Source organism: Dendropsophus ebraccatus, chromosome 5, assembly GCF_027789765.1.
Source record: "Dendropsophus ebraccatus isolate aDenEbr1 chromosome 5, aDenEbr1.pat, whole genome shotgun sequence".
NCBI lineage: Eukaryota > Metazoa > Chordata > Amphibia > Anura > Hylidae > Dendropsophus > Dendropsophus ebraccatus.
This window is the reverse complement of record NC_091458.1, coordinates 3,665,042-3,689,456: the sequence shown is the minus strand read 5'-3', so window position 1 is coordinate 3,689,456 and position 24,415 is coordinate 3,665,042. Positions and strand designations below refer to the sequence as shown.

Sequence of the window (24,415 nt, the reverse complement as noted above, 5' to 3'; positions counted from 1 at the left end):
GTCGTTTGATCATTAATTTTTCCGTGTAACAGGGTCCTTACAGTCATCAAACATGTCAATAGTTACTGATTGCACCAGGTCTCACTCCTGAGACTCTCTGCAATCCCTAGATACAGCTTGGGGAATGTGCAGCTGTAATGGAGCAAACATGTCAGATTTGATTGAAAGGAGAGACGTGCAATTAGACCAGACTCTACTGATAAGGATCTTCACAGTTTGTCTAACTGTGGTTGTGAGAGGAGAACTATCGGACTCACAGGAGACCCTGAAGACCTGTCACAAGATACCCAGAGGGGAATATGCAGGGGCACAATAACTCCCATGGAAACCCATCTCCAGAGGGGGCCCTAGAGCAGAAAATTATCCAACCCCAGACCTGAAGCAGGTTATAGAAACTTTCTGCTGTACTTGCAGTGTGAACCTGAGTAGTGATCTGCTTGTTGCAGCTTTGGGAGATGCTGGAGTTGACCCAGAGGCTCTTGGTGGCCGTGTTTCTGATTTGTAGCTTGTCCTTTTTAGAGGTGCAGGGGCTCTTGGAAGCAAGGTCTCCGCTTGTAGCTTCCAGGAGAACGTAGAGAAGAACCGGCACTCACCAATTCACTATTCTTATATTATAGTGACGTATATATCAGGTGACAGTAAGGACGCGTTTCGGCCAAGCACGGTCTTTATCAGTGAATGTGGCCAAAATGGATCCTTGCTGTAACCTGATGCTACTGCATTATAATAAAGAAGCATAATGAATTGGTGAGTGCCGGCTCTTCTCTACATTCTCCTGGACACTACTCTACCTCGAGCACCTCTGACCTCCGGAGTGCCGTCGCTCTTACATCTATCTGCTTGTAGCTTGTCCATTTCACAAACACTTCCGAAACACATGACTTAGAAGGCAGATTTAGGGCACTGGAAAGATCTTCTCCTTTAGTTTAACCTTTGCAGATGAGAACATTTTCAGTCCATGACTTTGGCATTACAGTCCTGAGGATAGAGAGCTTCTGTAGAAGGTTCTGGAGGCCTGTCAGAATACACATTATATTCCTCTCCATCTCTGAAGGAATGTGACTAAACCATTGGCTCTTCCCTTAGCCATATAAAGGTGGCACTTGTCCTGGTGGCCATCATGGCTGCTTGAGGCTGGGTTCACACACAGTATATTTCAGGCAGTATTTGGTCCTCATGTCAGGTCCTCATAGCAACCAAAACCAGGAGTGGATTGAAAACACAGAAAGGCTCTGTTCACATAATGTTGTAATTGAGTGGATGGCCGCCATATAATGGCAAATATTTGCTGTTATCTTAAAACAATGGCTGTTGTATTGAAATAATGGCCGTTATTTACCGTTATATGATGGCCATCCACTCAATTTCAACATTGTGTGAACAGATCCACTCCTGGTTTTGGTTGCTATGAGGACCTGACATGAGGACCAAATACTGCCTGAAATATACTGTGTGTGAACCCAGCCTGAAATTGTAGGGTCAGCTGTGGATAGACTTCGGTAACAAGTTTAGAAGTGGTTGTAGTTGTTGTGGTAGTAGTAGAAGTGATGGTCTCTGGTTATAGTCCTACCAATGTTCATCCCAGATCATTTTCCTACTTTGCCCGGGACATGTTGTATTATCTCACCAGGCTTCAGGTTATGGAGAAGTCGCCGTGGCCCGGGTCGCTGGTTCTGGTGTTGGGCCGGCTGGTGGGCTCAGGTGTTTTGGGGGCTACTTGTCACAGTGGCCAGAAGTGGTAACACCGACCCCCGAACACATGGCAACCGGACCTTGGTTAGGACTAATGTGAGGTGCGGAGTGTAGGTGCAAGTGCAGCAGTAGAGATGACAGAGTCCCACTTTAAGCAATGTTTAACTTAACTTAGCAAAAATATCTTTAGTGCAATAACAGTAGCAAACAGTGCTCAGGTGCAAAACTCAATAGAAGAAATAGGAATGGAGAAAAGGATGAGTTCATAGAAGAAGTGTCCTTCCTACTTAGCCGAGCGTAAGTCAGCAGAGAGCAGCTAGCCTGCACTGTGCTCTACTGCGGTACAGCCTTAGTGTTCCTCTCCTTTCTTTAGATGATTGACTGTCCAGAGTTTAGAAAAATCCACAGCATAGGAAAGGGGTGAGACTCCCTTATCTCCAGCTTCCGTGGGGGTGAAGTCTAGCAACCCATTAAGGTTGGGTAACTAGCTCTGTGGAACAGGTCTGCTGCACGTTCCGCCAGGCCTGAGGCCAGGCACTAACTAACTAAACGAAAGGGAAGTCAGGACTATAGAGGGAAGGGGAGGGTGTAGCTAAACCTAGTTTGTCTGCAGCTGTGCTGTGGGAGAGTGTGACACCTAGAGGTTGGCGTAAAGTACAGCAGCCTCCTGTCCTAACTGTGACACTGAATAGATACACTTTTGCATAGGTGTAAGAAAGAAGAAAAACGCGTAGTGGGAGACTACAACTTGCTGACAGGTAGTCTCTCTTAACCGCTTTCCAATTTACAAGGATCTACTTTCCTGGTTAGCAGTGCTAAATTACTTCAAACCCCATTTTTTTCTTTAATTTCAAAAGGGAAGCTGTGTGGTGTGTAAGGGTGGCTCACCTGCCCTGGGTTTCTCCAGAGGGTGGACATATTTCTTCTCCCAGGCTATAGATTAGGTCACCAGTCTGGTCACACCCTCTACATGACAGACAGGTCTGAAGGAAGTAGGCTCCGCCTCAGGTACTAACAGAGAGGCCAACTCCACCTGGACTTTTAGAGGCAGAGAGGCTGAATAGACATTCAGAGGCAGTGGCTTTCAGGACCAGGGCTGGAGGTCATCTGGTGATGTAGAAGAGTCATACAAGGTGAAGTCAGTTTGGTCACAGAACTCCAGCTATGATACATCTCTGGAGAAGCACTTGCTGGAGTTCCAGGTCTATGAATTATTGCTGTGGAGGGGACACCGCAGCCTGAGGTGTTGGTGGTCAGCTACCATCACTATCCGGCAACAGGGTTTAGAAAGGCAGGAGCTTGGCAGGGTTTCTGGCAAGCTGAGAGAGCAAGTTGGCGATTGCCTTGGTGCTGAAGCTTATCTGCTTCTACATCGGCTACAGCATGTGGCCTGCAAACACTGAGTTATAGAATATAACCTGCAGACCATTACCTGCAGATTGTAGCCTATAATATGTGGCCTCCAGAGCATGGCCTCCAGACTTTAGCCTATAATATGTGGCCCTCAGTCTGTAGCCTATAATATGTGGCCTTCAGACTGTAGCCTATAATATGTGGCCTTCAGTCTGTAGCCTATAATATGTGGCCCTCAGTCTGTAGCCTATAATATGTGGCCTTCAGACTGTAGCCTATAATATGTGGCCTTCAGTCTGTAGCCTATAATATGTGGCCTTCAGTCTGTAGCCTATAATATGTGGCCTTCAGTCTGTAGCCTATAATATGTGGCCTTCAGTCTGTAGCCTATAATATGTGGCCTTCAGTCTGTAGCCTATAATATGTGGCCTCCAGAGCATGGCCTCCAGACTGTAGCCTATAATATGTGGCCTCCAGACTGTAGCCTATAATATGTGGCCTTCAGACTGTAGCCTATAATATGTGGCCTTCAGTCTGTAGCCTATAATATGTGGCCCTCAGTCTGTAGCCTATAATATGTGGCCCTCAGTCTGTAGCCTATAATATGTGGCCTTCAGACTGTAGCCTATAATATGTGGCCTTCAGTCTGTAGCCTATAATATGTGGCCTTCAGACTGTAGCCTATTATATGTGGCCTCCAGTCTGTAGCCTATTATATGTGGCCTCCAGACTTTAGCCTATAATATGTGGCCTCCAGTCTGTAGCCTATTATATGTGGCCTCCAGACTTTAGCCTATTATATGTGGCCTCCAGACTTTAGCCTATAATATGTGGCCTCCAGACTTTAGCCTATAATATGTGGCCTCCAGAGCATGACCTCCAGACTTTAGCCTATAATATGTGGCCTCCAGACTGTAGCCTATAATATGTGGCCTTCAGACTGTAGCCTATAATATGTGGCCTTCAGACTGTAGCCTATAGAATATGGCCTGCAAAATCTGACCTACAGAATGGGACTCACAGAATATGACCTATAAAATATGACCTATGGCCTATGACCTACTGACCATAATATCCAGGCCCATGATCTCCAGAATGTGGCCTCCAGACTGTAACCTAAAGAGTGTCGTCTGCGAACCCTACCATAGATTCTCCATTACCATGAAGGAATCAAGGCATCGATGTGGACCTTGGCCGCTATTGTTAACCATCTATAGACAATAATTAGGAGCAGAGGGATCAATTGTTGTCTGGTCGGCAAAGGCTATGGATTATTCCATGAGACAAGAAATCAGGATGTGGTAACCCAGAGGAGCCAGGTAGTGTTTAGCTGCGGGCATCGCCTAGACACTTGTCACTGGTTTATAAATGGCAGCTTCTCGCTGGAGTGATAGATATACACTTTAAATAGAGTCTCTGAATAGTGGAAGTTACTTACTGACTTGAATAGACTTTGCTTGAGGTAGCAGTGGACTGAGGGCAGGCTCAGGGTAGTGGGGCCCTATCTAGACCCAAAGGTACCCGGAGAAGGCTTAATAAAAACAAGTACCTACGGACACGAGTATGACCATCCGCCTATTGCTGACTGTGGGCACAAAGTGACACTACTTGAATACATAGCCCCCCCCCCTTGTGGGTACAGCTAGCTATTGAGGTGACCCCTAAGGATACAAAGCAAGAGCAGTGGAGTTTTTGGTGCTTACTTAGCCGCTGAACTTAATCCTGGAATGACCTTTAGGATGGAGGGAGATTGCCGCCCAGCATAGATAGGGTTGTCCTTTTGTATCCTTTACCGCAGCCTCACTACTTAAGGCACAAGCCGGACATGGCTAGAATGTTAAGACTTTGAAGAAAAAGACATATAAGCTCTTGCATAAAGTCCCGCCTAGGGGCCTGGCCTCTGGGACAGGCCCTGGACACACACTGCAGCAGAATCACCTCTTCTGTACACCTTCTCTCACAACATTGGTTAGAGATATGAGGAACATAAAGTTTCACAGTTAACCCTTTAGTTACCTCCCTTCAGCTGTGCCATACGCGATATAAGATGCAGTGACATCTAGCGGAGGGAGTAGCAAACTACATCACTTCCGCCCCAGAGTATAGAAACACAATAGTACCTACATATGCTGCATACGGCAGTAGCCCACGCGCTCTGGGACACTGCAAGGACGAGGCCTTGCTGTAAGCTGACGGTATCACATGGGAAGGATCTTCACCCCGTGCTGCCACTCACCTGACCACTATTGACCACTGCGTGCTGAGCAGAACACCTGAAGATCACCATGGTCAGGTACTTCACCAGGGCGGGCACAGTGTCCAGGGATGATGGGATTCCTGGTGGGGGGTCAGACATATGAGACAGATGCACAAAGCTTCATGTTATAGATAGGTGTATTCTCACAATATTTCACTAGAATATTCTGATACCCATCCGTGCATTGACATCACATTACCACATTACCTGAGGAACTATAGCTTAGGAATCCCTTCTCATAGATCTCCGCCACCCAGGCCTGCAGCTCTGGATCTGTCCGCACAGACTGGTCACTCCTATAATAATACCGCACTATGCTGGACACAAAGCTGGAGGCAGAGAGGAGATGGGGGGTTATGGCCCCTATATACTGTACTATAATACCGCACTATGCTGGACACAAAGCTGGAGGAAGAGAGGAGATGGGGGGTTATGGCCCCTATATACTGTACTATAATACCGCACTATGCTGGACACAAAGCTGGAGGCAGAGAGGAGATGGAGGGTTATGGCCCCTATATACTGTACTATAATACCGCACTATGCTGGACACAAAGCTGGAGGCAGAGGAGATGGGGGGTTATGGCCCCTATATACTGTACTATAATACCGCACTATGCTGGACACAAAGCTGGAGGCAGAGAGGAGATGGGGGGTTATGGCCCCTATATACTGTACTATAATACCGCACTATGCTGGACACAAAGCTGGAGGCAGAGAGGAGATGGGGGGTTATGGCCCCTATATACTGTACTATAATACCGCACTATGCTGGACACAAAGCTGGAGGCAGAGAGGAGATGGAGAATTATGGCCCTATATACTGTACTATAATACCGCACTATGCTGGACACAAAGCTGGAGGTAGAGAGGAGATGGGGGGTTATGGCCCCTATATACTGTACTATAATACCGCACTATGCTGGACACAAAGCTGGAGGCAGAGAGGAGATGGGGGGTTATGGCCCCTATATACTGTACTATAATACCGCACTATGCTGGACACAAAGCTGGAGGCAGAGAGGAGATGGGGGGTTATGGCCCCTATATACTGTATTATAATACCGCACTATGCTGGACACAAAGCTGGAGGTAGAGAGGAGATGGGGGGTTATGGCCCCTATATACTGTACTATAATACCGCACTATGCTGGACACAAAGCTGGAGGTAGAGAGGAGATGGGGGGTTATGGCCCCTATATACTGTACTATAATACCGCACTATGCTGGACACAAAGCTGGAGGCAGAGAGGAGATGGGGGGTTATGGCCCCTATATACTGTACTATAATAATACCGCACTATGCTGGACACAAAGCTGGAGGCAGAGAGGAGATGGGGGGTTATGGCCCCTATATACTGTACTATAATACCGCACTATGCTGGACACAAAGCTGGAGGCAGAGAGGAGATGTAGGGTTATGGCCCCTATATACTGTACTATAATACCGCACTATGCTGGACACAAAGCTGGAGGCAGAGAGGAGATGGGGGGTTATGGCCCCTATATACTGTACTATAATACCACACTATGCTGGACACAAAGCTGACTACTCTCTGGAGTACCCCTTTAAGAATTACAGCACCTCTCCACCGCCGCCCAGATCATCCTCCCATCATCTCTGTAGTAGAAATTGGGGACAGAATCCAATCCTCGAGCCTCGATGTCCTCAGGCAGACACAGGCCGCTGTACCTCACCTCCTCCATCGCTTTCTGTAGTAATGGTGGGAACCCTCCTTTACCAACAACCATAGCCTGAAGAGTGCAAGGGAGAGAGAATGAGGTTATATCATGTGTATAGAAAGGTAGTCACAGCCCCGCCCCCTGTATATCCTGTGTATAGAGAGGTAGTCACAGCCCCGCCCCCTGTATATCCTGTGTATAGAGAGGTAGTCACAGCCCCGCCCCCTGTATATCCTGTGTATAGAGAGGTAGTCACAGCCCCGCCCCCTGTATATCCTGTGTATAGAGAGGTAGTCACAGCCCCACCCCCTGTATATCCTGTGTATAGAGAGGTAGTCACAGCCCCGCCCCCTGTATATCCTGTGTATAGAGAGGTAGTGACAGCCCCGCCCCCTGTATATCCTGTGTATAGAGAGGTAGACACAGCCCTGCCCCCTGTCTTTAATGTGTATAGAGAGGTAGTCACAGCCCCGCCCCTGTATATACAGTGTATAGAGAGGTAGTCACAGCCCGCCCCTGTCACATGGTCTTACATCATCAAACATGCCCCCAGATGAGATGAGATGACGTCTGGCCAGAGTGTTGATGTCCAGCGTGTAGCGGAGATGGGGGATGAGGAGCTGGAGAAAAAGAATCAACAGTAAATGTCTTTCCGTGTAGAAATGTGCAGTATAGAGCCAAGGGAACGTCGAGTGTGCTCGGATACCTGAGTGTGCGGTAACCAATCAGCAGTGACGGGGACACAGCCCCAGGCCATATGTGGTGTCCCACCACAAGTGTTTTTCTTTCTCCTATGCACCTGTTACAAAGTTATCACTTTAGGTTAAAGGGGTTATTCAGCGCTACAAAAACATGGCCACTTTTCCCTCTACTCTTGTCTCCAGTTCAGGTGCGGTTTGCAAATAAGCTCAATTTACTTCAATGGAACTGAGTTTCAAAACTCCACCCAAACTGGAGACAACAGTAGAGGGAAAGTGACCATGTTTTTGTAGCGCTGGATAACCCCTTTAAGTGGTGATGAGGTGTTTTACAGTTTCCCCACTAGGTGTCACTATCCTTTAAATTCTTATGTTTTTGTTTGCACAGCTGAAGTTAGTTGAAGCCTGGATAGGACAAAGCTACCGTAACGAAGGTCTACGTATCCTATCTCACAATGCAGGTAATTGGGACACCCCCGGACCCTTAGCTACGCCCAGATTACCAGGGCTGGGTCTTGTAGTACCCTGACAGGACGGGTCACTCGACACTGTAGGGCACAAGTTGATCTAAACACAACTACAAGTATACAGGTATAAAGTATATCTCTTCAGGTTCCGGCAGAGTACACCGCTACACTGGGTTGGGGCCCCTCTAACAAACTCCACCTCCTTAAGCGCAACAAGTTCCAGTTCCAGAGTCAAAGATTTATCTATAGGTGAAAGTAAAACTCTACAGTAAAGCTGTTTTATTTTTACATCATTGGGACTCATCTCTCACCTCGGCACCAGCACCCATACACACTAGCCACATCACAACCCGGCAGGTCACCGATCATTTGGGGAATACAGCCAGCCAACTGGCCGAGTACCACACATACAATATACAGCAATCTGCCATAGGACACAGCCTTTATCTACATCTCCCAGCACCACCTAGGGCCGTATCCAATATCAGCAACCACCCAGGGCAGTATCCAACATCAGCAACCACCTAGGGCCGTATCCAATATCATCGACCACCTAGGGCTGTATCCAACATCAGCAACAACCTAGGGCCGTATCCAACATCAGCAACCACCTAGGGCCGTATCCAATATCAGCAACCACCCAGGGCAGTATCCAACATCAGCAACCACCTAGGGCCGTATCCAATATCAGCAACCACCCAGGGCTGTATCCAACATCAGCAACCACCTAGGGCCGTATCCAATATCAGCAACCACCTAGGGCTGTATCCAACATCAGCAACAACCTAGGGCCGTATCCAACATCAGCAACCACCTAGGGCTGTATCCAACATCAGCAACAACCTAAGCCCTATACTAGATCAGCCACCACCTAGGGCCGTATCCAACATCAGTGACCACCTAAGGCGATATCCAATATCAGCCACCACCTAGGGCTGTATCAAAGATCAGCCACCAACTAAGCCCTATCCTAGATCAGCGACCACCTAGGGTCGTATACAACATCAGAGTCCACCTAGGGCCGAGCACGCCCAAAGATCGCTCAACTGTACAACAGGATACACAGTCATTAAACCTCATGTGGGTACAGGGGAGGCTGGTTATGGGGGATATTGATGGTCACACTAGGAGGCTGGTTATGGGGGATATTGATGGTCACATTAGGAGGCTGGTTATGGGGGATATTGATGGTCACATTAGGAGGCTGGTTATGGGGGATATTGATGGTCACATTAGGAGGCTGGGTATGGGTATGGGGGATATTGATGGTCACATTAGGAGGCTGGTTATGGGGGATATTGATGGTCACATTAGGAGGCTGGGTATGGGTATGGGGGATATTGATGGTCACACTAGAAGACTGGTCCAGGGTCATTCAAACATGGTGCTTGACACCCTCACCACAGGAATGAAAACTGATCAGTGCCAGGTAACAGAGGGGTGGTCTTTATTAGGTTACTAGTATGCATTAGGAGGACCATTGAGCTAATCTTGCGGTGGCAGGTCATTTATGACATCAAACTCCCATCCTCTGATTTGTCATGAGACCCAGTGCCAAAACTGATCAGCATGATGAAGGCCACCATAGAACAGAAGAAATAACCGGGAGCAGCCCCAAGGCAGGGTACACACCACATTATCAGCAGGAGGACTCAAGAGAAGACTACAGATTAAGCTATAAGCATATGCTAAATATATTCTATAGAAGCCTGAGGTACAGACTAACATTGTCCCTTACAGAACAGTAAAGCCATGGGTCATGTCCACTAACTGATCAGCACTGAGATGTCAGGACCAGAGATCGAGCCTTCAATGGATCCATCACATAACGGGGTCATAATTTGAGTTGGACTCAGTCATCAAAGACTCTTCAGCTCTGCTACATGTGCTGTGTGCTGGTGGACATCTTTCGCTCCTCACCTTGTAGACCGGGTGGTTACGGGGCAGCTGCCGGTGAGTCGCTATGTTAAACACTTCAGCAAAGAGATGGGTGTGGAGCAGATGATAGACTGTCTGGTGGACCTGGAATTCAGAACTGCGCACCCATATCTTGGCCAATGTCCAGTCCCACTCAGAGTCGCTGGGCAGGAAGATGGGGGCCTGTTCTCCTGGAGTCTGACACAGCTGTAATGGGAGGATGAGAAGACCAGAAAGTCTCAGTAATGAAGTAAAATCAGCATATCTGCTCAGATGTGTGTCCATACAGTACCTGGATAGCGATGGGGAGCAGCTGGTCCTGGGGGTCCTTCCACAGCAGACACATGGGGGCAGTGATGTATTGTTCCTTCCCATTAATCGAGGGGTTTGCAGGAATTCCCTGGAGAATCTTGTAATCGGCCAGGAAGATGTTCCCGTTCTGTAAGATGAGTGCACCCTTAGTACAGAAGCTTCATCATCAGTAGTCACATCCTCACTCAGGACGCCCTCACCTGCAGCTCTTTATGGAGGTTGGTGGAGGAGCCCAGAGATGCGGCCACCATGCTGCTACTGACAGGGAAGTTCTCCGGTAGATTGAGGCATTTCCTGATCACCATCGGGTTAACTCCATTCAGATACTGGTAACCAAAGAAGGAGTCCTCATTCCAGAGCCGGGAGACTTCATCTAGAGAAGAAGAAAAGATAGGAACAGTTTTATAGCAGGTGTTTTTCTGGGGATAAAAAACAACAAGGTCTTGTTCTAAACTGATTTACTCTCTCAGTTCTGCCATTGTTGTCAGATGAAATAGTGTTGAATATGAAAGCTTCATCCCTAAACAGCGGAATCCCTCGATGAGACGCAATATGCTCTAGACGACCATGGAGGGATACAAAATATAGATATTGTGATGCACAATGTTTTAAGTTATGGTAGGGTTATTGGTCCAGGGAAAAAAAAAACTGCTGCTAGAAACTAAGTACTAAAAGACAGTGGAAGTGCAATTTCCAGTCTTGTGCTCCTCCACAATGTGCTTTCTTGTGCTCCTCCACAGTGTCTTGTCTTGTGTTCCTCCGCAGTGTCCCGTCTTGTGTTCCTCTATAGTGTCCCGTCTTGTGTTTCTCCACAGTGTCCCGTCTTGTGTTCCTCCACAGTGTCCCGTCTTGTGTTCCTCCACAGTGTCCCGTCTTGTGTTTCTCCAGTGTCCCGTCTTGTGTTCCTCCACAGTGTCCCGTCTTGTGTTCCTCTATAGTGTCCCGTCTTGTGTTTCTCCAGTGTCCCGTCTTGTGTTCCTCCACAGTGTCCCGTCTTGTGTTCCTTCACAGTGTCCCGTCTTGTGTTCCTCCGCAGTGTCCCATCTTGTGTTTCTCCAGTGTCCCGTCTTGTGTTTCTCCACAGTGTCCCGTCTTGTGTTCCTCCACAGTGTCCCGTCTTGTGTTCCTTCACAGTGTCCCGTCTTGTGTTCCTCCGCAGTGTCCCATCTTGTGTTTCTCCACAGTGTCCCGTCTTGTGTTTCTCCACAGTGTCCCGTCTTGTGTTTCTCCACAGTGTCCCGTCTTGTGTTCCTCCGCAGTGTCCCATCTTGTGTTTCTCCAGTGTCCCGTCTTGTGTTCCTCCACAGTGTCCCGTCTTGTGTTCCTCCGCAGTGTCCCATCTTGTGTTTCTCCACAGTGTCCCGCCTTGTGTTTCTCCGCAGTGTCCCATCTTGTGTTCCTCTATAGTGTCCCATCTTGTGTTCCTCCACAGTGTCCCATCTTGTGTTCCTCCACAGTGTCCCATTTTGTGTTCCTCCACAGTGTCCCATCTTGTGTTCCTCTATAGTGTCCCATCTTGTGTTCCTCCACAGTGTCCCATCTTGTGTTCCTCCACAGTGTCCCGTCTTGTGTTTCCCCACAGTGTCCCGTCTTGTGTTCCTCCATCTTGTCCCGTCTTGTGCTCCTCCACAGTGTTCCATCTTGTGTTCCTCCGCAGTGTCCCGTCTTGTGTTTCTCCACAGTGTCCCATCTTGTGTTCCTCCGCAGTGTCCCATCTTGTGTTTCTCCACAGTGTCCCGCCTTGTGTTCCTCTATAGTGTCCCGTCTTGTGTTCCTCCACAGTGTCCAGTCTTGTGTTCCTCCACAGTGTCCCGTCTTGTGTTCCTCCACAGTGTCCCGTCTTGTGTTTCTCCTGTGTCCCGTCTTGTGTTCCTCCACAGTGGAACACAGTGCAGTACAGCATCCACAAAAGTAGTTCAGGAACTGATCCAGATAGAGCAAAGTTGCTAGAAGCCTATGCATGCTATCTAGCAGTGTGGGTATCATCAGAGAACTCTGACCAATCTGCTCATGTAACAAGGTCTGGGGCTTGTGTCACCCTCTAGGACGGGTCACCTGACACTTGTGGGCAATATGTGGTGCAAAGACTAAAGAGTCAAAACACAGGCACAAGTATTCTCTCTACTCTCAAGTATTCTACTTATTCTACCTCTAAAGTTCCAGCAGAGCACAGTACTACTTGGGTTGGGACTCTCTCGACATCCTCCTCTCTACCCTTCTGATCCTTCTTCTACCTCTCATTATGCAACTTAGTCAGCACAGATGAATCACTCCTTCTACTCTCAGTACAGATCTGGTTTATTAAGTGTAAAGTAACTTATCAAGACTAAAGCACACTGTCTTCTTCTGTATCAAGTATTTTCACAGTAAACAAAATTGTATTGATTTTAACGGGACTCTGTGGTTCTGCACTAAGCAACGACACAGTAATCACTTCCTTGGGTCATCTCCCCTTTCTGTGGGTCACTACTCCACTCCGGACCACCGTAATAGTTGCACAAGGGACCCCGCAACAACCCGGCAGGTCACTGTCCACAGGGGAAAAAGGTATAGCCGGCCCACTAAAATAAAAGCAGGTGTGCCAGCATACCTGTGTGCCCAACCGGCACTGGCGTCACAACATAACACCAACGGGCCGGGCTATATCTCGGCCAACCACTATAGAAGTGGCGTCACGTTGTTCCAGCTAACCTGTGACTAGTTGATCGAACTGTTCAAGAAAAGTTCGGTTTGAGTCGAACATCTGGATTCTCTCTAACTCAAACCAAGCCGAACATTTTGCTGTTCGCTCGAGTTTGCGTTAGAGTTAGCGTTCGAGCGCCTTTTTGCCAGCCAATCAGTGCAGAGCAAATAGAAGTGTCATAAACGTCATTGCTGAGGTGTAGGGGTCTCATTGGCTGCTAAAATCACATGACATCTCATATAAAAGTCACTGTGCTGCGTTCTGGACGCCATTTTCTCCTCACTGTACAGACTGCTATCTCAGTGTATCAATGTCTCCCTGCATGCTGGCATTTCGATTAGACAGATAGGTAGTGAGGTTAGTGATATTACTGAGATAGGTATTGAGATTAGAGAGATTAGTGGGGTGTTAATGAAGGTTACACTAGCATATTTGCAACAAGCATTTTCCTGTCCATAGACACCATTGCAGCCACAGTAATACTTAGCTTTGGGATTGCAGGCTGCATATTGGATTTGCCAATTTATACATAGTGCCCCAAAGTGTATTTCATCTCATTTGAGTATGTGCATTTGTTTAGTGATTACAGCTCTATTCCTTGACTATGGGTATTGCTGAGTTCCTTCAGGCTCCCCCCAATCAATTACTCCCCTCCTCTGGCCCTCCTCCCAGCGCCCACTATTTCCCCCTTTTACCTTCAATACACAGACTTACACCGACACCAGATTAGCGTTGGAATAGAACGGCCACAACAGCCTTTTTTCTTTTCTGTATTAAAGTGCTTAAAAACAGAACAATAAATAACACATCAACAAGTATCAAAACATTATCAAAATATTAACTGCAATACAACCTGACTAATAAAGCTAGGGAGGTCTGGCAGGGCGCCCACAAAGCAGTACCAACTAAACTCACAATTTTCCCCTAGCCGCACCGCGCCGACTCAGGAGCTGACAATAGGTCAAATGGTACTGCCAGTTCACTCCACCGTTCCCAGGGACCTATCCCGAAGGGAACACCACAACTCACCACTCCACACTTTTGTTAACACCAGGTAACAATTGTAAACAAGGAGAGCCATACCTATGATGGGTCCACCATTTTCAGGTCCACTTTAAGTGCCCTGCAAGACCTCCCTATGCCTGGCTGTCGTGACAATCAGGAACAAAAAGACCCACACCCAACCCACCATCGCAAATCTGGCTTGCTACATGAGGGCGGGCGGGCGGGCTGAAGCTGGTCCGGCGTGCAACTGAAGATCCACGTGCTCCTCTTCCTGTACGGAACTCCGGCTCCTCCTCTGGTAAGAGACTGCAACCAATCCCTTCCTTTGCTAGGATTCCTGAACTCAGCTTGACCCCTTCCCCTCACACCTGCTCCTCCACACTCCCCACTCACTTAACCCTTTCATTACCCCCAGTCCCAGCTAAACCCAGTCATGCAGGGCCTACGCTATACTGCGCCCGCTCCTTGCCCTTCCTATAAGCTGAAAAACGTCCTCTGTTCGTCAGGAAAAATACAAAATAGTAGACATCTGTTATACAGTAATTAAACGTACATCTCATTTGTGTACGTGCATTTGTTTGGTGATTACAGTGGTATTGCTATCAGCTGACATATGTTCTTTGTCCATCATAAAAAAATACGGAATACTTCACATCTGTTATACCCAGTAATTAATCGTACATCTGATTTGTGTATGTGGATTTATCGAGAGTGGATAGATCTGTTGATTTTTTTTTTTTGTTGTATCTTCTAAGATTTCATATCTATCTTGTGAACATGGTGAGAACCAGAGGAGGTAGGCGAGCAGTATCAGGTGTAGGAAGGGGAGATAGAGGTAGTGCACAAGGCACTGCTTTCAGTGCTCCAGTCAACATACTAGCAAGAATATCGTCAGTAGCAGGACCATCAGGCCTGTGCTCTTTTGCTCGGTTTCCTGTGCGCCTTATTAATGAACAACGTCATCAATCTGTTCTTCAGTGGTTATCGGACCCTGAATCAAGCGCTTTGACCTCCTCTTCCTCTCAGTCACGGCCACAAATGTCATCATCATTGTCAGTCCAACTGGAAGCAAACATGGGTAGAATGTCCCTCCCCAATATACAGGCCACTGAAAATAATCCACATTCTGAAGAGCTCTTTGACCACACAATGCAGTTGGGGTCAGAAGGAGGTTCAAAAGATCAAGAGGCCAAAGAGGATAATTTAAGGCCCTATTCCACGGAACGATTATCGTCCGTATTCGGCTGATATCGGCTGCTACGGACGATAATCGTCCCGTGGAATAGAGTGCAACGATCAGCCGACATCGTTCATGTCGGCTGATCGTTGCAGTCGCTTGTTTTTCAACATGTTGAAAAACAAGCGACTGATATAGCAGCGATCTGCTGCCGGCGCTCCGTTGAATAGGAGCATTGGCAGCAGACGCTGCTATATCCTATGGGCTGCCCGGACGATCAGCGATCAGCCAACCTTCTGTGTACTAGGTATGGGAGCATAAGAAACGCTTTCACCCCAACCATCCCAAAGCCAAAAAACTTAATGTCGGCATTCCCAGGCTGTTTGTTTTTGAAATGTTGCCTTTGCGCCTGGTGGATACAGATGGCTTCCGCCACATTCTGGCCCTGGCATGTCCCCAGTATCAGATGCCTAGCAGGCAATTCTTTGCAAGAAAAGCTGTCCCTGCCCTGGCCCAGCAAAAAATATCTCAAGCGCGTTGGCTGCATCTGTGCCCACCAACACCTGACTACAGAATCGAATTTGAATAAACAAATATTTCACTATTCGCTCATCTCTAGCAATATTTTATCCACCGCCTTTTTTTTCCCTTTCATCCGTAAAGCCAAATTTTAGGCTATAAGTTGTTCCATGTTTCCAGTTTACTCTTCTGGATGATAATTACAGTTTCTCCTACTACATATAGGTGTCAAAATTAATCCGAACATCTCCCATTGACTTTAATGGGGCTCTAGATCGAACCGAACTTCACTACTGTTCGAGGTTCGACTCGAACTCAAACATTTTACTTTTCTATCCTCACTACCTGTGGTGAACCCCAGGGGTAAGGGTCCCTGTGGTGTACCCCCAGGGTGATGTTATATCGGAGGAGCGGCCGGTCACTTGCTAGATGTTGTCGTGTGACGCCACTTCTGTGGTGGTTGGCCGAGATACAGCAGGACCTTGTAGTGTGAATTTGTGACGCCAGTGCCTGGTAGGCACACAGGTGTAATGGCACGCCTGCTTTTAGTTGTACCCTTTTCCCCTGTGTCAGTGTCCTGCCAGGCTGCTATGGGGTCCCTTGGGTTACAGTGTTCACGGATGGCCAGAGTGGTGTAATGACCCTCCCGGATTATAGGAACTGCCACCCACAGAAAGGGGAAGTATCCCAAGGTTGAGGTGTGTGCTGTGCCGGTGGATAGCGAATAATCACAGAGTCTCCTAAAGTTAGATAAGCCAGTTTATTAGTTGCAAATGTGCAGCAGGTAATACAGAGTCGAAAGTATAAGGTTTCTCTGGATAAAGTACTTGAGAAGACACTTGACAATAGTTCCGAATAAATAAATTGCACAAAAAGAAGGAAATAGAATTGCACTCACCGCTTAAAATTTCTTCATCTTTATTTGTAATCCATCATAAAATCAAGGAGCATTGGACAAGGTGCAGATAGTGCGGCAGCAGACGCCATGGAGGTTAGGTGACAGGCTGTTTCACGCCTCTTTCCGGCGCTTCTACGGACCACTCTCCTATCGACGTCATCACGCTGCTTTAAATCAGTTAGCTTACAGTGACGTCAAAATCATGTGAAAGTGATTAGTGTCAAACAAACAAATATACATATATACATATAATTATAAAAACACTGATCCACTACATATAATGCACACTTTTAACATAAAAGGCTGCGATCTACTCTCTCGTTCAGGCCTCCGGAGCCCTCTGCCTCCGTGCCGATAATCCACAGTAACTCTGTCTTAGGGTATATTCACACGAACGGGCTCGCAGCGAGATTCTCGCTGCGAGCCCGGCAGGTCCTGGCAGTTCCCATACACTACATACTTGCTGCGGTCCCGTCCGGCCAATCAGTGTGTTGCCCAGCTGCAGCCACTGATTGGCCGGACGGGAGAGCAGGAACGCCGGACCCGTGCAGCGAGGACAGGTAATGTATGCTTACAGCGGGGGAGCCGGCCGGGAGCAGAAGGGGTTAAGGGCGGCAGAATTACATACTCGCTGCGGTCGTTTAGACCGCAGCGAGTATGTAGTGTATGGGAACTGCCAGGACCTGCAGGGCTCGCGGCGAGAATCTCGCTGTGAGCCTGTTCGTGTGAATATACCCTTAAGGAGTGTTCGCTGTCTATCTTGCCCTGCTTTACTTTGCACTCTTTCTATGCCGGCAAACTTCAATACAGAGAAATCATTGTTATGGCTCTCCCTCATGTGGCTTATCAATCTTGTAGCTCCTACACCAGTCTGTAAGGAATAAATATGTTCCCTAAAGCGAGTACACATTGCTCTTTTAGTTTGACCAATATAGAAGCGGCCACATGGACAACAGATGCAATATACCACAAAGTTAGTTTTGCAACAAATAAAATCCTTTACAATTATACTTACACCATTTAGACATATATGTGTACCTTTTACCATCGCTGGACACCACTTACAGGACCCACACTTATAGTTCCCCATTAGCTCATTCTTAAGCCATTTATCACTTTTAGACACAAATTTACTGTGGACCAAATGATCTCTTAAATTATTGCTTCTTCTAAAGGTAATGTACGCTTTATTTTCTACCCATTCTCCCAGTGCGGAGTCCCCCTCCAATATACTCCAGTATTTATTTATTATACTGCAAATTTCTGGGGCCATAGGTGATAACTTGAAAGAGAAGGCAAATCTGTTGTTGTTCCTTTTCTTTCTACGCTTCGATATTCCTTTCAGTAGCAGCTGCCTGTCTTTCATTTTAGCCCTATTGCAGACTTCATCCAGTAATGACCCCTCTGCAACAAGCGTAGAGTGAGACCGTCCGCCTGTCGCAGAAAGGAATCCATGTTGCTGTTTATACGGCGCAATCTCAAGTACTGGCCGTATGGGACTGCTCTCTTTGTAGTGTCCGAAGAGGTGGGTTTTCTATAACCCTTCATTAGTTTTACGAACTAATACATCCAAAAATTCCAGTTGCTCTGTGTCTGTCTTAAAGGTGAATAACATATTCATGGTATTTGTGTTATTAAGCATCTCTACAAACTGATTAAATTCATCCACAGACCCTAGCCAAATTATAAATACGTCGTCTACCAAACGCACGTATTTATAAATAAACTTGCAAAATTTATTGGTAGTAGAAAAAACGTATTTCATCTCAAATGCAGCCAGAAATAAATTAGCTACACTGCAGGCCACCGGAGAGCCCATGGCAACTCCGGAGACCTGTAGGTACCACACTCCATTGGAAGGCATTATTTGATAAAATCAGATCTAATGCCTCACAGACAAATTGTATGTATTCTCTACTTTTGTCTGTTTTTCTAACAGAATCCTCCCCGCAGGCACAGTCCCCTAGTATGCCCAAAAATTCATTCGTGTCTTTAACCAAGGAAGGGACACCTTCTAACAAGGGGCTAAGTAGCCAATCAATATAGTGCTATATTATTTTATAAATACGTGCGTTTTGTAGACGACGTATTTATAATTTGGCTAGGGTCTGTGGATGAATTTAATCAGTTTGTAGAGATGCTTAATAACACAAATACCATGAATATGTTATTCACCTTTAAGACAGACACAGAGCAACTGGAATTTTTGGATGTATTAGTTCGTAAAACTAATGAAGGGTTATAGAAAACCCACCTCTTCGGACACTACAAAGAGAGCAGTCCCATACGGCCAGTACTTGAGATTGCGCCGTATAAACAGCAACATGGATTCCTTTCTGCGACAGGCGGACGGTCTCACTCTACGCTTGTTGCAGAGGGGTCATTACTGGATGAAGTCTGCAATAGGGCTAAAATGAAAGACAGGCAGCTGCTACTGAAAGGAATATCGAAGCGTAGAAAGAAAAGGAACAACAACAGATTTGCCTTCTCTTTCAAGTTATCACCTATGGCCCCAGAAATTTGCAGTATAATAAATAAATACTGGAGTATATTGGAGGGGGACTCCGCACTGGGAGAATGGGTAGAAAATAAAGCGTACATTACCTTTAGAAGAAGCAATAATTTAAGAGATCATTTGGTCCACAGTAAATTTGTGTCTAAAAGTGATAAATGGCTTAAGAATGAGCTAATGGGGAACTATAAGTGTGGGTCCTGTAAGTGGTGTCCAGCGATGGTAAAAGGTACACATATATGTCTAAATGGTGTAAGTATAATTGTAAAGGATTTTATTTGTTGCAAAACTAACTTTGTGGTATATTGCATCTGTTGTCCATGTGGCCGCTTCTATATTGGTCAAACTAAAAGAGCAATGTGTACTCACTTTAGGGAACATATTTATTCCTTACAGACTGGTGTAGGAGCTACAAGATTGATAAGCCACATGAGGGAGAGCCATAACAATGATTTCTCTGTATTGAAGTTTGCCGGCATAGAAAGAGTGCAAAGTAAAGCAGGGCAAGATAGACAGCGAACACTCCTTAAGACAGAGTTACTGTGGATTATCATAGATACAAATGTGAACAGCGCTCCATAGTGTGATTCCCACAAAAAACAATTGGTAAGGGAGGAGAGAAAAGGAGACTCTCCCCTGTGGAGGTTGTGCAAATGCAAGGCACAACACTCAGCATGTAGATGAACCGCAGCCACTCCCAAGAACCAAACTGGTTACTAGAAGCATAAAATACCTCCACACCAAACCTTGGGTAACTTCGGGCGCAGGTCCAAAATGAGCATGGGTAATGTAAAAGGGTTAGATTTATTTAAAAACACAACGCGTTTCAAAGTCGTACTGACTTCTCAAGTGAGACACGCGTTGTGTTTTTAAATAAATCTAACCCTTTTACATTACCCATGCTCATTTTGGACCTGCGCCCGAAGTTACCCAAGGTTTGGTGTGGAGGTATTTTATGCTTACTGTGGATTATCGGCACGGAGGCAGAGGGCCCCGGAGGCCTGAACGAGAGAGTAGATCGCAGCCTTTTATGTTAAAAGTGTGCATTATATGTAGTGGATCAGTGTTTTTATAATTATATGTATATATGTATATTTGTTTGTTTGACACTAATCACTTTCACATGATTTTGACGTCACTGTAAGCTAACTGATTTAAAGCAGCGTGATGACGTCGATAGGAGGGTGGTCCGTAGAAGCGCCGGAAAGAGGCGTGAAACAGCCTGTCACCTAATCTCCGTGGCGTCTGCTGCCGCACTATCTGCACCTTGTCCAATGCTCCTTGATTTTATGATGGATTACAAATAAAGATGAAGAAATTTTAAGCGGTGAGTGCAGTTCTATTTCCTTTTTTTTGTGCAATTTATCTTGATACTTATACTTGGGAACTAGCACCTCCGTTATTACTGCAATTCCTAATATTTTTTATGTCTTCGCTGGGACCAGTAGTGCCACCATGAGTTTCTTTGTTGTAGAGTTCCAAATAAATACTTGACAGTCTAGCAACCTGATCTATAGTGAAAGTACAAAGTAGGATATAGTCGTGTTGACCGAGTAGTGCTGAGTGATACGAAGAAGCAGAGTAGCAGAGAGGATGATGCCGGGAAAGTCCCAACCTGTGTAGTACTGTGCTCTTCCGGGATGTTGGAGGATGAGGTAGAATACTTCGAAGAAGAAGAAGAAGAGCGGAATGCTGAGGGTTCCCTGCTGACACCTGCGCTGCGAGATAGAGTTCCTAGGCTTACTGCAACTTTGCTCTATCTAGATCAGTTCCTAGCTCTTTGGCTTTCGTGGATACTGTCCTGCTGTGTGACTTCTCCTTGTCCACGGTGTGGGTTGAGGTAGTCTCTGGCTTGTCCTCTCCTAAGAGGTTTTAACACTGCATAGTGCTTTGTAGCGTAAATTTGTAAGAAAGTTAATAGAGGTGTGCTGTCTTGCGACCTTCCCATACAAGGTTCTAGCTAAGACTGAACTGAGGTACGGGGACCTGGAAGAGGTTCGGGGCCCAGATAGGTCCACTGTGGAGAGCTTTCTAGCTTGAGTCCTTTCTTCACAATGCCTAACATGAAAAGACCTTTGCTCCTCCACACATGTGACTTACTTCCTCCCAGCATGTAAGGTGCGCTGTGAGTGTGTAAAGAGTGCAACAGAAGAAATAAGGAGAGAGATGATAGGAAAGAAGAAAACAAGACTCCTAGTGGTCTACAGATTCAGGTGACACATTGAGGAACGATAACCCTTTACATCCTTTAGCTGTGCAGCTTCCACATAAGCATATACAATCTAGTGGCGAACTTTAGTACTACTTTCATCACCGCAATAGTACTATAAGTACAGTTTTTTGCGAGGTGTATAGAACTGTAACACCTGCGGTAGGACGCCCCATCCCATCTTGTGTTCCCCCACAGTGTCCCATCTTGTGTTACTCCACAGCGTCCCGTCTTGTGTTACTCCACAGTGTCCCGTCTTGTGCTCCTCCACAGTGTCCCGTCTTGTGCTCCTCCACAGTGTCGCGTTTTGCTTTCCTTCACAGTGTCCCATCTTGTGTTCCTCCACAGTGTCCCATCTTGTGTTCCTCCACAGTGTCCCGTCTTGTGCTCCTCCACAGTGTCCCGTCTTGTGCTCCTCCACAGTGTCCCGTCTTGTGCTCCTCCACAGTGTCCCGTCTTGTGCTCCTCCACAGTGTCCCGTCTTGTGCTCCTCCACAGTGTCCCGTCTTGTGTTTTTCCACAGTGTCCTGTCTTGTGTTCCTCCGCAGCGTCCCGTTTTGCTTTCCTCCGCAATGTCCCATCTTGTGCTCCTCCGCAGCGTCCCGTTTTGCTTTCCTCCGCAATGTCCCGTCTTGTGCTCCTCCACAGTGTCCCGTCTTGTGCTCCTCCACAGTGTCCCGTCTTGTGTTCCTCCGCAGTGTCCCGTCTTGTGTTCCTCCGCAGTGTCCCGTCTTGTGCTCCTCCACAGTGTCCCGTTTTGCTTTCCTTCACAGTGTCCCATCTTGTGTTCCTCCGCAATGTCCCATCTTGTGTTCCTCCACAGTGATAATATGTAACAACTAGTGATGAGCGAACATCTGACAACTCGTCTGAGCTTGGTACTCGTTCGAGTATTAGGGTACTCGATGGTACTCGTTACTGGGACAAGCATCTCGCAAAAATCTCATCATCCGTTTCCTGTAAGTTTGGGTGCTATTTCTCAGCCAATAAACATGCAGGAGACTCTTTGGTACATCCTGCGATGACGTGGGACCCATACATGTCGATAGCAGCGATTGGTTGGTCAGATCAGATGACCCTGCCATATAAAACTGGGCGGGGGCAGTGCTGGCTTCAGACGCATGCTGTGAGAGATCAGGGACAGAGCTGCTGCTGGTCAGGGAGAGTGTCAGTGTAGGATATAGCGTTCCAGTAGGCAGGGTATATACTAGCAATACAAACACACAGACCTTTTCAGGGCTTCAAATTGTTTTTAAATACTATTACTACAGACTGCTGGCTGGGAGTTGCAGTGCAGCTACCAAGATTTCACCAGCACACTGTGGTGACCGGCTGCTGGCAGAAAGGGGACATTAGGTGTTGTATACACACCCCTAAGAAGTGCTCAGTACTATTTTATTGGGCCCTCTACTATATTTTCTGATTTCTGTATTTCTTACACAAGCCATATCTAAGTTCACTACTGCTTCCATAGTGTAAGAGGGTGTCACAGAGTGTATATAGGTGCAGCCACCAACAGATTGTATCTCACAGCCCCCCAAAAACTATTGGAACCACTAGAATATTTCCAGATTTCTGTCTTTCTTACTCAAGGCATATATAAGTTCACTACTGATTGCAGAGTGTAAAGGGGGGGTCACAGAGTGTGTATACTGTAGGTGCAGCCACCAACAGATTGTATCCCACAGCCACCCAAAAACTAGTGGGACCACTAGTATATTTTCTGTATTTCATACACAAGGCCTATCTAAGCTCCATACTGTGCAGTGTCCATAAAATGGTGAACCCCAGGGGTAAGGGTCGAGGACGAGGGCGTGGGGTACCAAGCGATGTCGTTGCCGGAGGCAGAGTGACACAGTAGCACCTGTTTAGGAGGGAGCAGTGGCACACCGCAGATGTCCACTCCCTAGCTTCTTGGCGAAACTTACGGGGTCTCATGGTACACCACTACTGAAACCGCAGCAGCATAAACAGGTGCTGACGTGGATAGCGGATAATGTTTCCAGTACCTTATCCACCACCCAGTCTTCCACGCAGTCCGCCCACGCTACCCTTGCTCCATTAGCTCCGCCTCCTTCCCCACAGCCTGGCCCCTCCATCCACCACCACCACCACCACCACCACCATGCTCCCAGGAACTGTTTTCTGGACCCTTCCCTGAGTCAGAGCAACCGGAGCAGTCGATCTGTCCCGATGCCCAAACTATGCAGCTCACGCAGTCAGTGGGTGATGAGAGTGGGAACTTGCAAGCGGGGTTGGAAGAGGTGTCTGATGATGACGATGAGACCCGGTTGTCAGACAGTGAGGTTGTTGTCATGGATGTAACTCAAAGTGAGGAGGAGAGTGATGAGCTGGTGGATGAGGACGAGGTGACTGACCCGAGCTGGGTGGATAAGCCTAGTGAAGACCGTGCTACTGAGGGGGAGGCAAGTTCACCCGCAGGACCGGTTGGAAGAGGAAGAGGGGTGGGCAGAGGGAGAGGCAGGGGCAGAGGGAGAGGCAGGGGCAGAGGGAGAGGCAGGGGCAGAGGAAGAAGCAGGGGCAGAGCGAGTAGATCAGTAACTGTTTCACAGAGTCAAACTCCCGTGACCAGGGCTAGATGTTCCCAAGTTTTGGAGGTTTTTTAAAGAAACTGCGGATCACCGACGGACTGTAGTGTGCAACGTGTGCCACGCCAGGATCAGCAGGGGAGCCACCACTACCAGCCTTACCACTACCAGCATGCACAGGCATATGAGTGCTAAACACCCCACTCAGTGGAACCAAGGCCGTTCAGTGACTGCAAGTCGCACACCTGCTCCTTCCCCTGTGTCAGGTGCTGGTTCTGTCAGTCCCCCCCCCCCCCCCCCAGGCACGAGCGCCTCCCACCCTACACGCACCCCTTCACCTCAACGATGATCCACACCCTCCAGCAAGGTGTCCAAGCGCAGCGTTCAACTGTCCCTGCAGCAACTGTCCCTGCAGCACCTTCGCATGGAAGCGCAAATACACTGCCACTCACCCGCATGCACAAGCCCTAAATGTGCACAAACT

At 47.3% G+C, this 24,415-nt stretch overlaps 1 protein-coding gene across 1 annotated transcript in view; it reads right to left on the bottom strand.

The window, feature by feature from the left end:
• The window catches only part of LOC138792187 (hydroperoxide isomerase ALOXE3-like), a 59,042-nt gene that overhangs the window by 1,215 nt on the left and 33,412 nt on the right, over nucleotides 1–24,415 (bottom strand). The window contains exons 7-13 of the mRNA XM_069969304.1: nucleotides 10,580–10,752; nucleotides 10,360–10,506; nucleotides 10,071–10,274; nucleotides 7,519–7,605; nucleotides 6,888–7,057; nucleotides 5,510–5,631; nucleotides 5,282–5,382 (exon numbers count right to left, since the gene is read on the bottom strand). Of these exons, the coding sequence (XP_069825405.1) occupies nucleotides 5,282–5,382; nucleotides 5,510–5,631; nucleotides 6,888–7,057; nucleotides 7,519–7,605; nucleotides 10,071–10,274; nucleotides 10,360–10,506; nucleotides 10,580–10,752 (1,004 nt within the window). The remainder of the gene's footprint in view (nucleotides 1–5,281; nucleotides 5,383–5,509; nucleotides 5,632–6,887; nucleotides 7,058–7,518; nucleotides 7,606–10,070; nucleotides 10,275–10,359; nucleotides 10,507–10,579; nucleotides 10,753–24,415) is intronic.